Genomic DNA, 16,570 nt, shown 5'->3' with positions numbered 1-16,570 from the left:
AATTTAAACTTCCAACCACTACTACTAATAAAAGTAACTACAAAGAATAGAGAATATTTTATCTGTGGAACATCATGCATCCCTTCAAAGTGCCAAATTTCTCTCTCTAAAGAAATCCACATTTGTGGAGCTTTCTTATAAATCAAATTTCCTACAATTTTATTCTGATGTTGATGAAAACTTCATAAGAATTTCAAATTAGAAGGACTCAAATTAATGCTTTATTTAAATAAATTAGTTTCTTCATTATGAATTAAAGAATAAGTTTAACATTCACATAACAAATATAATCTTCCACATTCTTCAAGTACATTTATTGATCCATTAAGAATGCGTATTAACATTGAGTATTTCTGTTAAAAGCAAATTTTTCTAATTCAGCTTTATAATGTGTAAAAGAACACATGAAATGTTTGTTAAAAATGATGTCAGAGACTTCTCAGTAATTGAAGTTTAAAAATGTTTTATATTTAAAAACAGAATTACTTTTAAATCTTGAATACCAGCTGCTACGTGCAACCCAAAACACAATCTGAAGTGACTGATTTAGATCAATATCATTCTAAAACTGTAGCATAGCATCAATTACAATCAGTTAATACATATTATTATAAAAGTGAAATAAGATCTCTATTTCAAATGAAACTATTAAACAATTAGCATTAGTTTACTGATAGTAGAATGCAGGTTTAAAATTTACTAACCAACTAATTAAACTCTTAACATAAACAAGACACAGAAGTAAATTGCACATCCTGTTTAAATTTTTGCCATAAGGCTTCATGAACTTCAACAACAAAACTTGTCTTACATAAACGTGTTGTCTTATTCTTCCAGTGTAAAATATGAAATTATCACTGGAAAATGTGCTCCTAACCATACTAACTGTTTTTCTACTTTAACTTCAAAAAGTGATCTATCACTGTGAAAAAGTTTTAGAACAGTAAAACTACATAATCAGATCGATTTTTTTAATAGATTTTCTCATTTTTTGACAATTACTGTGATAAGGGAAATCCTGCAAATATTAAAGATTACAAAATAATGTGAAATAATCAATAAATTACAATAAAAAAATAAATGCAGGAAAAATACTTCATGCTATAAATAAGTTCTTAAAGCACTCTTTTATAAATATTTTGCAAACTTCAGTTCACAGTATTTTAGGTCCTTCTATTTTTGTGAGAATATAATTTCAGTCAATTCTGTGAAGACATTTTCTCAGTTGTTCTCATGCTAGACTATAACTCACTAACTCAGATCTTGACAGAGCAGTAAAAATGTTACTTTCAGTACTTACAACATCCACCTGAACCTTCCTTCTTTTGTTTGACCCTTCACCATCTTCTCTACTATCTTCACTCCCATGAATCCTTTTTCGTTTTGGCATTTGAAGACTTAAAACAGCACAATAGTTTCAGCAATTACACAAGTTTTCAAACCTAAAGAGCTGTCTATTGCACTCAAAATCTATAAAGAAATAGATTTATATTACGTATGACTTCTTTTCATTTAAATCTTACGTTGGTTGCAAAAAAAAAAATAAAAAAAAAATAATAATAATAATTGTTGAGAGTAAAATTTAAACATGTAACCTCTATGGGTCCTCAAGGCTACCCTCAAATTAAATTGCTCCCTCTACCACAGAAAATTTTGCAGCTAAATCTTTTTCTACTGTTTCATAGTATCATATGGTTACAGAGAAAAACTGTAACAAGCTCAACTGAGTCCCTAACATATTTAATCTCATAGTGAGTACTGTTACACTGGCTGTTGTCCCCTAAAAGCACAGCAGTAAGCCTGTGGACTCGCACTACTAGAAACCAGGTTTTGATAGCCATGGTGGCAGAGCACAGATAGTCTATTATGTAGCTTTGTGCTTAATTCTAAACAATGAAACACAAACACTGGCTATTTCCTGTATACTAAATGACATAGCCAATTAGCTTACTTTTTATAGTCTTGAAAAATGTGAATGTTGAGAGAGACAGGAAGATGCTTTTCCTATTTATGTGTATTCTGTCTTTGCATATTTTTAATGAAGAATTATTTAAAGCATCTGTCTTCAACTATCGTCACATACCTAGTGTCATGAAATGAACTAACACAAATAATGCAAATGAAAACAGAAAGTGGAAACAGTAATATCATTGGATTATTTATACATAAAGTTTTACTCTGAGGGAAAAAAAAACAACAAACATCTCAATAACTGTTTCTTCAACTTGATAAGATATTTACTCAAATGTAAGGTGAATAATTATTTTAGAATAGGCCAATGTTATAATTTTCCTATACTGAAAATGTACTTCCAATAGGTATTTGTCTCCTCCCACATAAATAGCCTTTTTCATTCAGCACTGCCCTCTACATGCAAATTTCTTTTGCAGCTTTCACATACCCTACAGTTAACACGGTTCAACTGAATCTCCATGTAAGTCATCATATAACCCTCAACCAATATGAGGGCTAACACACCATCCTGATGCAAGTGACTCCCTCTGTTTCATTTTACCAAACTATCAATTTTCTACCAAAACATATGTTCCTCTAATGCAAGAATCCCTTTTAGAGAGTTCTTAAGACACTTTTGAAGAGTGTTTCTTTCTTTCCCTCGGCTGGTCTCTCTACTTGTTCAGTGTTGGAGACCACACCACTTCTGTAATTGGTATACTCTTTTCCAAGTGTAGAAAGGGTGACACAGAAATGGGTGGAAAATGGGAAGAGCAAATCCAAAATGAAGAGAACACTAGTTGGATAGGGATCGAAACAACCCACTTCTATATCTCAATTCCTTCGATGAGTGTAATGTGGGTGAGGGTATAAAAGATGTGCCACAAGGTGAAGAGTGGCTAGGCTGTGGCAGACTATACATGTCAAGTCAATTGCCTCCAGGAACCAACAACCGTATGCAGTATAAGATGAAGATCATACTACTGGAAAGCCCAAAACCAAGCAATTGAGAACTTACACCAATGTGGGGGTAGGAAAGAGAATCATACCATTTTCTTTTCAAGTTCAGGAAATCAAATTGACATATCATACCTACATATTTCTGAACATGGCTCATGACAGAAAAGTAAGGGTGGGTGGATATTTCATGTTTATTTGCACTAAGCTACTAGGCTATCTGTGCCAAACAAGATGTAGTATACTATAATAGTATATGAAAATTAAGGTAAAAATACATAAAATATGTAAAATTAATACCTGCCAGGAAGACTGAAGCATTAAGTTCAAATCTGCTGTCAGTCACCTAAAGTTGGCCTTTCCAGTCCTGGGTTCAGGTCAAAATAAAAATTAAAATATGTAAAAGAAATCATGCTAAAACAGTATATAGTCCAATAAAAACCTTAAATTAAGTTAAAAAGACCAATGGCTCTTAAAAATGTAAAAACGTGAGTGAGGCAGCCAATATCACCAATGACATTGGCTAATGTCAAGGGAAAACCTACCTTAAAAATATGTTTAAAATGGCATTGTCATTCATAGTTGTAACAACGGCATGATAATAAAACATGTATGATTGTGACCTGAGTGCCACACATACCACACACTGGTGCATCAGTACAAGATAAAAGGAAGTGGTGAGTTAAAAAACTGTGACCAATGCGTAATCTAGCCAAAACAATTTCCTCCCTTCGATCTTTACAGAAACAAGATGGCCAAAGAGCTAAAAAAGGCTTGATTTGAAAAAGCTTATTATTTTGTTGCTCACTCAAGGTTGACTGCCAACTGGTGTACAGTCAGGTTTTGATAACTGGGCCATAGTTTATGTATGGAACAAGTACGGTGGTGATAGAGCCAGAGTAGATGGACTTTGCTGCTCTGTCAACTAGCTCATTCCCACAAATACCAATGTGACCTGGTATGTAAAAAAACTGGACAGAGATAGATGATAGAGATGGGCCAGTTTGTTTGGGATATTGAAAAGAATAGAATAGAAACTAACATGGAATGATGTCAGGGCCAATAAACAGCTGAGTGAATAAGTACAGATTGTACAATTCATATATTGCATAGTTTCAAAATGATTCAGGGCAAGAGAAATGACATACAATTCGGCAGTGAACATAGAAACTGTAAAGGGGATTCTGTGTCCTACAACTGAGCTGTAACAAACCATAGTAGAGCCTACAGAGTCACCTGATTTTGAACCATCTGCTGGCCAAAATCTTAAGGCCAATGAGCATAAAGAAAAAATATGCATTTTGCATTGTTATATTCAAGTACTTATTTGAGTAGAGCTTCGAAAGATGAAAATAAAAATAAAAAACATTTTTAGCATTTAATAGGGAAAATGTGAACACTATGAAATTAGCCTAAATACTAGCTGGTCATAAGTGCAAGACCATACTGAGACGAAGTGTTAATAAGTAAACACGTAACGAAATTTAGTCATTTATGTTCAAGCATTAGTGTTGTCAACATCTCCCACTGATACCTCCTGTGTTACATTGGGTAAAAACATGGCAAAAGCTAAAATTTGAAAGAGTTTGAACATGGCAGAATTGTTGAGCTGCAAAAGCAAGGTCTCTCTCAATGTGCCATCGCTGGTGAGATTGGCCATAGTAAAACTGCTGTTCCATATTTCTTAAAGGACCTTGAAGGATACAAACAAGAATTTCAAGTGGCTGGCCCAAGAAAATTTTCCTGGTGTTGAGCAGGAGGATTTGATGGGTTGTCCAGCAAGCAAGACACCAGCTGATCGTCAAACCAGATTAAGGCCCCTACGGACACAGAATGCAGCTCAAGAACAATAATACGGCATCTACGAGAGAAAGGCTTTAAAAACCATAAACATATTCAAAGGCCACACCATGAAACTGCTTGGTTAAACTTTGCTGAGAAGCACTAAACATGGAACATAGAAACGTGGAAGAAGGTTTTGTTCTCTGATGAGAAAAAAATTAACCTTGGTGGTCCAAATGGTTTTCAATGTTACTGGCACGATAAGGATATCCCACCGGAGACATTTTCTACATGACACAGTGGAGAAGCTTCCATCATGATTTGAGGTGCTTTAACCTTTGATGGAACAATGGAGCTTCAGGTTATACAGGGGCATCAAACAGCAGCTGGCTACATTGGCATGTTGCAGAGAGCATCCTTTTTGACTGAAGGCCCCCGCTTGTGTGGAAATGACTAAATCTTTCAGCAGGACAATGTTGCAATCCACAATGCCTGCAGGACAAATGACTTTTTCATGACAAATAACGTGATTCTTTTGAACCATAAAGTGTGTTTGCCCGAACTGAACCCCATTGAAAATGTTTGGGGGTGGATGGCAAGGAAAGTTTATAGAAATGGTCGTTAGTTCCGAAAAGTGCATGATCTCTGTGAAGCAATCTTCACTACTTAGAATAACATTCCAGCCAACCTTCTGCAAACGCTTATATTGACCATGCCAACGTGAATGTTTGCAGTTGTTCACAATGACGGCTGTGCAACTCACTATTGAGGCCTTTTGTTGGGCATTTCCTACCCTATTTAAGACTTCTTTTTGGTATGGTCTTAAACTTTTGACTAGCTAGTATTTAGGATAACTTCATAGTGTTCACATTTTCCCTATTACATGCTAAAAAATTTTTTTTTTTATTTTCCCTTTTCTTATTTTCATCTTTTGAAGATCTAGTCAAATAAGTGGTTGAGTCCAACAACGCAAAATGTGTTTTTTTTTCTTTATGTTCATTGGCTTTAAGATTTTGGCCAGCAGTGTATATGGGAATGGATGGATCATTTGAAAGATGTTCAGCAAATAACGAGCAATATTTCCAATCAGGAGTATCAGCCTTCCTCAATTAATGACTCACAAAAATAGATCACAGTTGGGATAGTAATTAGCCATGGTAGAAGAGGCCAATCTATTAATACTGCTATGCTATTCAAAGATAGATCCAAATTTTCTAATTGCGTCTGGATATGAAGGCTAAAAAGAACAATGGTAGATTTTCTATTATTAAAAAAGCGTGGCTCACTGAGGATGGAAAACACAACCTCAAGTAGGATGCTGTGGTAAAGAGCAAAGTTTGGAAGCACACATAAGAGATAGTTGCAAATGGTGAATATACAGAGGAGATTCATGGGACTCCACATACAAACTTTGGATTGGAGAAGTACGAAAGGCCCCAATGCAAAGCCAAAGCCCCTGATGGTGGATAGGAACCAGTATTTTCAATGCTAAGGTTCTGGCAGAATAATAAACCATAGACAAGTTTGGATCGGATAAGGGCACGATAAATTTTAAGCACGGAGTAGCGATCTGCTTCCCAAGAGATGGAAGAGAGAAAACGGAGGATGTTTAGTGCTCTTGTACATTTGACACAAAGTTGCTTGATATGGGAAATAAAGTTTAATTTACAATCAAATATAAGATATAAGAACTTTGTCTCAGGGACAACAGGAAGTACATCATCATCAATATGAAGTTCAGGATCTGGATGAATACCACACTGGTTGCAGAAATGTACACAAATAGATTTATGGAGAGAAAGTTAAAAACCATTTGCTGTGATCCACTTAAGTATATGACTGATTGCAGTTTGTAGCTGCCTCTCAATAAACCTCCTGTTTGATGACTGACATGAGATGTGAAAGTCATCAACAAAAAGATCATTTGCAACTGTAGGGGCTAGCTGATCACTGATGGCATTAATCTTTTAATGAAAAGTGACACTCAGAACACAGACCTGAGGGACTCCAATTTCCTGTGGGAAAAAATGAGAAAGTGTTGAGCCCATACAGACCTGGAATCAGCAATTCATTAAAAAATGCTTAATAAAAAGCGACAAATTGCCACACAATCCATATGAGTGAAAGTCTCGCAAGATGCCATATTTCCATGTTGTATCATAAGCTTTCTCTAAAAAGAAAAACAAAAGAAACAAGATGTTGCTTCAAAAAGGCTTCTCTGACTGATGTTTCAAGGCAAATTAAGTGGTTTATCATGGAGCGTTGTCTTGGAACCCACATTGAGTGGGTGAGAGAAAATTGTTTGATTCAAGGAACCAAATAAGATGAGCATTAATCGTCCTCTCTTAGTTCTTACTGAGACAACTCATTAAAGCAATGAGACAGTAATTCAAAGGAATCTTTGATCCTTCCCAGGTTTAAGAATAGGGAGTACAATACCTTGGTGCCAAGCATTAGGAAAGACATTCTCCTGCCATATCTGGCTAAAGAAAGCCAGGAGAATAGTAGGAGAGGCAGGAGAAAGGTGGCATAGCATCTCATAATGTATATCACGAGGTCTAACTGATGGATTGCCCCTGTACAGGAATTCAAAGCCAAAGTGGTGTGTTGGAGTTGGATCCCTCAACCACCAGATCCTCTCCTCCCCTCCCCTTTACGGGTCACCATGCAAAGCACACATGCAGGTGAATGTTTAGATCCGAGAGGAGGTAAACTCAAAGTACAGAACCTTCTCTGGGAGGTCCCCTCACCACGTACAGGAATCCACATAGAGGGGAAGAAAAGTAAGAAAATTAGAGAAGTTCATGTAGAGTGATATAGCCTACTCAAGTTAATGAAACAGAAATCATCCCCTTGCCATCTTTGGTGTGTTAAAATCTTTTATGGATAGCGCAAGAGGAAGCATGATAGTAATCAACAAGTTTCTTCACTGTGATCCACAGTGAGTTGGAGAGAAGACACACATGTAATACATGTGCAACTACTAATGTTGATTGTTCCAACTCCAAATACAGTCACTGGAAACTAATGTCCATATGAGAGTAGAATGAGGGATCACAACTGAAGAGGTTAACTGCTATTTTGACAGCTCACTCCAAATCTACAACCTCACCTCATAAACCCATTCAGAGGTGTAGCACCAGAATGAAAGGCATTTTGCCATCTACACCAACAGAACATCACTGCTCTACTCTCAACTGAATGGACTCATCTTGTATCATATAGCACTATCACATTCAGAAAGATGATGCTATGGTTCATTACCCTAGTGGCCTTGAACTAATAAGTGGAAAGGATGTCCATAATCAATTGAAAGAAGAGGTAGTAAATGTGGTAGATAGTCCAGAAAAATGTCAACGCCAGAAACAGTGCAATGGGTGACAACAAAAAGCCTATTCTAAAAATCAGACCAGACCTGATGCATTTAATCTAAGAAGTGACAGGGATGAGCATCTTTACTCATGAAGTACATGGGTGAGCATGGTCTGGAATAGAAATACTGATGAGCAAATAGATATTGCAAGAAAGAACTGCAAGCAATCTTGTGGAACACTCCATGTGTACAGTGAGCAATTAGTGGCCATGAAATTTATAAATATTAAGTCATCATGGCCTGACAGTGCAGATTTGACTAATTTCAGGATACTTGGTCAAGCACTACTTACCACAGAGCAGTACAATGGAAAAATGAAAAGGCCTGTGAAAAATAAGAGGTATATATACACACACACACACACACACACACACACACAAAATATAACTTACTCAATCACAGTCTTACCAAAGCTTCAATGATAGCCACAGATGGAAGATGAAAACCTGATGAATAGATTGTTATCAGATGCAGATGTTGACCAATGAACATGTGTGGTGTGATCCACATGCCTGACTGAAGTATTTCCTCCAAAAGACAAATCAGAAATGAGGGAAAAGGTATGGTACCTAACTGAATAAGAAGACACTTTGAACAAATTACATGAAGACAAGAAAGTATAAGCCAATCACAATAAAAGTCAAACCTATCTGATAAGTGGGGGAAGGAGAAAGGTCATGAACAGAGGCTAACTGGCATGGAAGGAAGAAAAGGGAAAAAGGCACCATAAAAGAAAGACTTGTGGGCAATATAACAACAAAGAGCATGTACAGGGCATAGTTGTTCAAGAATATGAGCAGATAATGGAAGAAGGAAATCAGCAAAAAGAAAGAGTTATCCTCATGAGCTGCCAAAGTTTAGGGAAGGAAAGATCAATCCAGTTAAAGTAGAATTTATGTAAAAGGATATAGAATACAGCAAACATCATTGGCTAATAAGCCTGGTCAACCATGTTCACAGGCCAATAAAAGAATGAAATAAGTCTTGAGAGATAACTGAAAAACTGAACACGAGAACCACACCAACATCCCAATGCCAATACAAATCACAAATCTGAAAGAAACACAAATAGTGAGAGGGTAGAAGAGGTAAAATCTTTACAGTAGAAGGAAAAATTACAAGTGTGGGATATGACAGCCAAATAACCCATGATAGAGGAGGCTGAAGACCTCTGATCAAACAGCCAAGTAAGAAAACCTCTATGAAGAACAGTGAGTTGAGCAGGAGAAAAACTCTGACTAAAATATCAAGGGCAGAAAACATTTCACTTATGTTGATAAACATCCATAGAGGAAGTGCAAATGAAAACACTGTGATTTGATGAGACAATCCAGATCTCCTTGCTAAGGACCAGATAAAAACCAGGCATGAAAACAGAGGATATGAAGGGCTAGATGAAATGCCAGTAACTGTGGTTAAAGCATTAGAGAAGGAATAGGAGGAAGAGATAATGATAAGACAGACTACAGCTGGATCAGTCACAGAAACCACACTTCTGGCAGTCAGTAAGAGAAATCAGAAGGACTTGACACAGAGTGGTGATCTAGTACTGTCGAAATGCATTAACAGCCAGTGCAAGCTGACGATGAACCACAGACCAAGACAGAGATAGCTTGGTACTAAGATGTGCCAAATGCATTCTTGTGAGAAGTGCCTCAATGAAGGCATAGCCACTGGAAAATGAGAGGATCAAGAGACTACTCTATCAGATAAACTTTGTTGGAATGGGTTAGATGGATGTTTTATGGTGCAAAGCAACTAGACTATATGTGCCAAACAACCAGTAAAAAAAGTTAAAAGTAAAGTAAAATTATTAACGTTCATGAAAAGTAATCAAAGTAAAACAAAATAAAGTTTAATTTTTGAATTAAAAACTTAAATAGTATTAAATTCAATTTTTAAATCTAGTTTACAACAATAAGAGAGAAAGTGAAGTAACACAATTTTAAAAAGACTTTCTGTAGCATAATTTTAATTATTATAACTCACCAGAATGATTAACAGGTAAGTTCAAACATCAACATTAGTCACCTGAAATTGGCCCAGTCCTGGGCATTTACTAATTTCACTAGTAATACAGATTTTAAAAAATTTTCTGCAGCATAATTTTAAATATCATAACTTGCTAGGATGACTAGTGGATAAGTTTAAACAGCATTAGTCACCTGAAGTTAGCTTTTCCAGTCCTAGTTTCGAGTTATTTGACGTCATAGCCATTTTCTAATTTCGTATTGAACTAATTTTATTTCAATTCGTAAAAAGGAATCATGTTAAGAAAACAAAGTCTAATTTATGAATTAAAATCTTAAATAGCATTAAAAAGCCAATGACCTTTAAAAAACTAAAAATGTTTGTAGGGTGAACAGTATCACCATAGCCAATGACACTGTCTAATGTTAGGTATAAACCTTAAGACAAAATGCCTAAAATGGTACTGTCATTGAGAGTCATAACAATGGTATGACAGTAAAATGTGGGCTATTGTGACTTGAGTGTCACACAGACCACACATTGATGCATCAGTCCCAGATAAAAGAAAATGATGAGTTAAAAAACTGTGACCAATGTGTAGTCTAATTAGAACAACTTCCTCTTTCTGATCCTTATGGAAACAAGATGGCCGAAGACCAATAGATGGTTTTATCTGAAAAAGTTTGTTTTCACATTGCTCATTCTAAGTTGACTGCCAACTGATACAGAGCTGAGTCTGAATACAGGACCATAGTCCATGTATGGAACAGGCACAGCAATAATAGTGTCAGAGCAGATAGACTTAATTGCAGTGTTGACGAGCTCATTCCTGTGAAAACCAAAGTGGCCTGGTATCCAGAAGAACTAGATAGAAGTAGATGTTAAAGAGAAATAGGCCAGTTGGTTTTGAATATTGGTGAGAACAGGGTAAGAACTAAAGTGAAGCAATTCCACGGCCAGAAGAGAATTGAGTCAGTATAAATAGTGCAATTCAAGTAATGCTTAGCTTCTATATGATCCAGGGCAAGAGAAATGGCATAGAGTTAGCAGTGAACACAAAAACTGTAGAGAGGATTCTTCATACAACCACTGAACCACAATAAACCATGACAGAGCCCATGGAGTCAAATGATTTCGAACCATCTTTATAAATGGAAATGGTGGGGTGGTTCGAAAGACATCCAGTAAATAAAAGACAGTACTTCGAATTAGGAGTATCCACTTTTCTCAGTTGACTTAAAGAAGGTCACATTTGGGGACTGTAATACACTATGGTGGGATGAGTTGACCAGTGGATACAATAATGTTATCCAAGGACAGACCCAATTCATCTAATTTACATATATATGAAGGCCAACAGGAACAATGGCATATCATCTGTTCTGAAAAAGCATGACCCACTGAACAAAAAAATGCATCTCCAGGTGGGATGTTTTGGTAAAAATTGATGTTTTGAAGCAGTAAAGACAGTTGCAAACAGCAGAGATGTAGAGGAGGTTGATGGTTCATGAGACTGTGTATAAGCTGTGGACTGGGAAAATGTGGAAAGCCCTGGGGCAGAATTGAAGTCTGATGATGAACAAGGTCCAACATATTCAAGGCAGAGGTCCTGGCAAAGCCATAGACCAGAGATCCATAGTCTAGTTATGACTGAATAAGAGCACAATATATCTTTAGCACAGACCAATGATGTGCTCCCCAAGTGGTGGAAGAGAGGACACAGAGGATGTTCAGTGCTCTTGTACATTTTACTTGTAGCTACTTGATATGTGATATAGAGATCAGCTTATGGTCAAAGATAAGCCTCACAAAACTTTGTCACAGGGTCCATGGGAATCAGAACTTCACTGACAAGAAGTTTAGAATCGAGGTGAATACCCCACTTGTGGCAAAAGTGCATGCAAACAGTTTTAGAGGGTAAGAAGTTAATCATTTGCTGTCTGTAGCTGCCATTCAATAAACCTCATGTCTGATGACTGATACGAGATGTGAAAGCCATCAACATAGAGCCCGTTTGGAACAGTGAGAGGGAGTTGTTCAGTGATGGCATTACTCTTTATACTGAAAAGTGTGACACTCAAAACACAGCCCTGAGAGATTTCAAGATTCTGTATAAAAGAATGGGAAAGTTTCAGACAGTCACAAACTTGGAATCTCCTGCTCATTAACAAATTTTTTAACAAAAATAGGCAAATGGCCATGTAACCCACATAAGTGGAGATCTTGCAAAATGCCACACCTCCACGTAGTATCATAAGCCTTCTCACAGTCAAAGAATATTAATACAAGATGTCATTTAAGAAAGGCTTCTCTAACTGACGTTTCAAGTCAAATAAGGTGGTCCACGATGGAGCGTAGTCATCGGACTCCATGCTGGGTGGGTGGTTGTTTGATTCGAGGAACCAAACAAGACGAGCATTAACCATCGTCTTTAAAATCTTACAGAGCCTGCTCATCAAAGCAACTGGATTGTAATTTGAAGGAATCTTGGGATCTTTCCAAAGTTTAGAGAAAGGTAAAAACATTCTCCTGCCAGATCTGGTGAAAATCAATCAGAAGAATAGCAAGAGAAACAGGAGAAAAATGGTACAGTATCTCATATTGTATATCATCAGGTCCAGTTGATGTACTACCAGGCTGATGAAGAGAAAGCTTGAGTTCCACAAGTGTAAAGAGGCGACTACAGTCATAGAGATGATCAGCGTGAAAGGAAAGAGGCAATCATTTTGCCCGAGTATTGATGGCTAAGAAGGTGGAGGATGAAACAGAAGTGCTAAATACCATGCAAAAGTTTTCACTGAGAGTATTGGTGATGTTATGAGCATCAGCTACTTCCTGGCTGTGAAACAGCAAGATTGAGAGGGGGACAGAATTATATTGCCCACTAACCTTTCGAATCTTGTCCCATATGACTTTGGAACTGGTGGTACAAAATATGCTGGTTGTGAATTTCTTCCAAGATTCCTTCTGGCTTTGACGTCTTACCTGCCAAGCACGTACATAGGCTTGCTCAAAAAAATGCAGTTAAGAGTGTGGGTTACCTAAGCAAGGCATCCTAGCCTTGTTTTTTGAGACTTTCATGCTATGTGGCATGTAGGATTCCACCACAGATGAGGGTGTAGTGGAAAATGTGTCAAAGTTTAAGGAATACACTGAGCAGCTGCCTGTATTATACAGTAAGTCACTGCTGCCACACAGTCGTCTATGGTTGGATTACACACGATTGCAGGATCAAGTTCTGCAAAAGCAGTGAAAGAGAGCCAGTTAGCTTGACCCAGCTTCCACCAGAGCATGCAGGTCAGGTGGCATCGACACAGCCAGTCTCTCTTAAAATGAGAGGAAAATTATCACTGCCTCGTGGGTTACTGTCAACCCAACATGAAAAGTGGGAAAATAGTGAAGCTAAGCAAACTGAGAGATCAGTTGCAGTAAACAACTCGCTAGGTACATGAAAATAAGTATAAGAACCAGTATTGAAAAGAGAAAGGTTGTGATATGAGAGCACACGCTCTACAGAGTGACCCTTTCCATCAATATCAGCACCTCCCCAGATGGAATTACATCATTAAAATCCCCCAGGATTATATAGGTGGCAGAAACTGTTCAATGAGACCGTCAAGGTCTGATTCATTATAGGTCTTTTTGAGAGACAGGTAAAAAAAACAAGCAGTGATGGTACAACTCATGAAAACACGGATAGCTATGGCCTCCAACGGTGTGTTGAGTGACAAAGACAGGGTGAGCACATACTGATCAACCAACAATGCCACCCCTCCATGCACTTGTCCATTACACAACCTGTCATTCCTGTACAAAGAAAACTGCCTAAAGGTGACTTTAGAGTCTCTAAAGCTATAAGGGCATGGAGTACTGATAGCTCAATCAATTGCAATCAAGCAGAAGGTTAGGCCCAAATGAGATAAGTGTTGGGTAGATATAAGAAATAATTCTTCCAACTTGATTAATTAATCCACACAAGCTGCTTTTTGGAGTAGCAAATAAGTGTGATGGGTGGACTCCCCATTCAAAACAAGTTAACAGGAGGTAGTTATCCATATAATGGTATCAGTGCACCCTCCACTGAGAGGAGGGTTTATCATAACAAATAAGGAAGAGGACAATAAGAAATTGAGAAATAGATAAAACTGAAAACACATGAAAAATTACATTTAATATGCCATAAATGTTTGATTTAGTACATAAGCCATATCTCAGCAAAATGAAAAGATATGAGGTTCTTATTTTGTATTTTAGCTTGTCAATATTGGTAATTTGAATTCCTAATTTGTACAAAACTATACTTAGTATTTTGACATTACAAACATCTAATCTGAACCAGTGCTGCAAAAACTCATAAAAAATCTACACACGTGTCTGTTTAAATATTTACTTTTAAATAAATAAATGTATAATTCTAAAATCTGAATTATAATCTACCCTTTGATACCAAACTTACTGACATAAATTCATAAAATAGTAGGGGCATAGGAAGGTGTGGCAAAATCAGTTGGAGAAAAAAGGTTGTAAAATTCCTTGTTGACCTGAACAGGTTTGGCATGTTCAGGAGGAATGTGGACAACATCAGGACAAGCAGGTTGACTCACATAATGATCAATCTCAAGGGAGATGAAAGCCAATAATTTCATAACTGAGTTACCCCCACCTGCTGTAGAAGATACTAACTCTGAAGTGGTAACATGGACTTTGAAATTCACTGCAAACAATGAATGATCAAACAGAAGTCATTAGAAAATACAAGAAAAAACTGGGAAAATTAGTTATCTTGAAGTTCACAAAGTATTCAAAAACTGAGAATTTCATCTTGAAATTAATAAAAAAAAACCAAAAAACAAAAAAAAACAGAGTCACATGTACGAGGAGAATGCACTATTCTCTCACTGGTGAAGAGTTGTCACATGATGATTCACATGCAAGATGCAGTGAAGCTATGTTGATCATAAGGTACATGGACACTAAAGGCTTGTAGAAAGTGACCTTGTTTCATACAGAGGTCAGCATCAAACAATATTTATTTACATGAGTGGAGATAATGTACTATATCAGAATGTAAAAGTTAACACTCAACAAAGAGAAAAAATCTTTTCTGCTTGTGTCACAGGGTTATTTCTTTTCATCCCAAAATATGTGTATAAAATGACAATAGAATTCAGTGACTAACCACCACCAAAGTTAACCATGGTAGGCATACTCTGAACTTCATATAGTTGTGATAAGGTGTGTATCCAACATAAAAAAAGATTCAATGAGTCACATTAATTACACAACATCACAATTTTGAACTACAACATACAACTTCACCAATGGAATTCTGAGAGAATAATGTCCTACGTTACTGAATTTCTCTTTAATAAATTATCTGATACAATTTTCAAATGACATTTTCACCATCTATTACTTATTTATTTTCTACAATACAGTACTTTTTAAGAAACTTTTACTTCAAAAGTATAAAATTAATAGAATAATAAGTAAATCAGTTAAGTATACAGATCTTTGCATGTCATTCTTTTTATCTTAATAACTGCAGTGTTACCCATAATGGTTATCAAAACTTTTGTCATTTTATAGTCTTGTTTGGAAAAGTTGTTGAAGTTTGAGAGAGAGAGAGAGAAAAAGGTCTAATCACAGCTATTACAAAATCTTGAAAAATCTTCTAGACAAATTATGGATTTTAAATTGTAAAAAAAGAAATACTGATTTCAAGTTAAAGGAGGTTATGAGTTCACTCCACAAGGTTCTAGTTTGACCTCATTCATTATAGCATTCAATTTTGATCATCTTTGTTAAGAAAGATTGAGGTGTTGGAAAGAGTTCAGAGAAAAGATAACATGATTATTCCATATTTGAAATGGTTATCATACAGGGACAGAAGATATTTTCTGATATGTTTTCACTTACAACTGTCAGAAATTTGGTATCTATAAAATGAGATGGCACATTAAAAAAAACCTCTATATAAATTTTATGAACCTCTTAAGAGTCCATCTGGGCTACCCTATCCACTTTTTAAACTTAAAAACACCCAAACCCAACCTTTTTTCTTCCAATAATTTGTGTATGTTTTCTTAAACAGTGCCACATTGGACTATCTGCTTTGCCCATCAAGGGAAATTAAACCCCTGATTTTAGCATTGTAAATCTAACAATTTACCACTCTCCCATGAGGGGACTTCAAAGAGTTACCAGCCTTCCTGTAATATTTACTGCAGTAAAACTAGAGAAAATTAGTTTAAATTAAGGAAAATTTAGAGAACTATAGTTAAATCAATGTTGTCTGTCTTACAGAAAGGTCAGTCAATGAAACAATTTATTTTCAGAAATGGTAAAAGTTATATTTTTATTCCACAATCAAAGTTTAAGTTTTCTTTCATTATTAAATATTTACAATGAAAATGTAATGCATGTTCATCTTCTGATTTCCTTAGCTTAATGAAAAAATATTCTTGTATTCTAAAAAGGAATTTTATATGGAGAAATTTGTGATAAGCACAACATCAAATTCACTTACATAGT

The 16,570-nt window shown here is 36.2% G+C and overlaps 1 protein-coding gene across 12 annotated transcripts in view; it reads right to left on the bottom strand.

The window, feature by feature from the left end:
• polybromo (protein) overlaps positions 1 to 16,570 on the bottom strand; it is a 182,375-nt gene that overhangs the window by 164,803 nt on the left and 1,002 nt on the right. For all 12 annotated transcript variants that reach the window (XM_076461156.1, XM_076461165.1, XM_076461157.1 and 9 more), the window contains exon 2: positions 1,301 to 1,470. In XM_076461156.1, the coding sequence (XP_076317271.1) occupies positions 1,301 to 1,390 (90 nt within the window). In that variant the 5' untranslated portion in view covers positions 1,391 to 1,470. The remainder of the gene's footprint in view (positions 1 to 1,300; positions 1,471 to 16,570) is intronic.

Source organism: Tachypleus tridentatus, chromosome 10 (assembly GCF_004210375.1).
Source record: "Tachypleus tridentatus isolate NWPU-2018 chromosome 10, ASM421037v1, whole genome shotgun sequence".
NCBI lineage: Eukaryota > Metazoa > Arthropoda > Merostomata > Xiphosura > Limulidae > Tachypleus > Tachypleus tridentatus.
The sequence above is the reverse complement of the archived record's forward strand: the minus strand, read 5'-3'. Positions and strand labels throughout refer to the sequence as shown.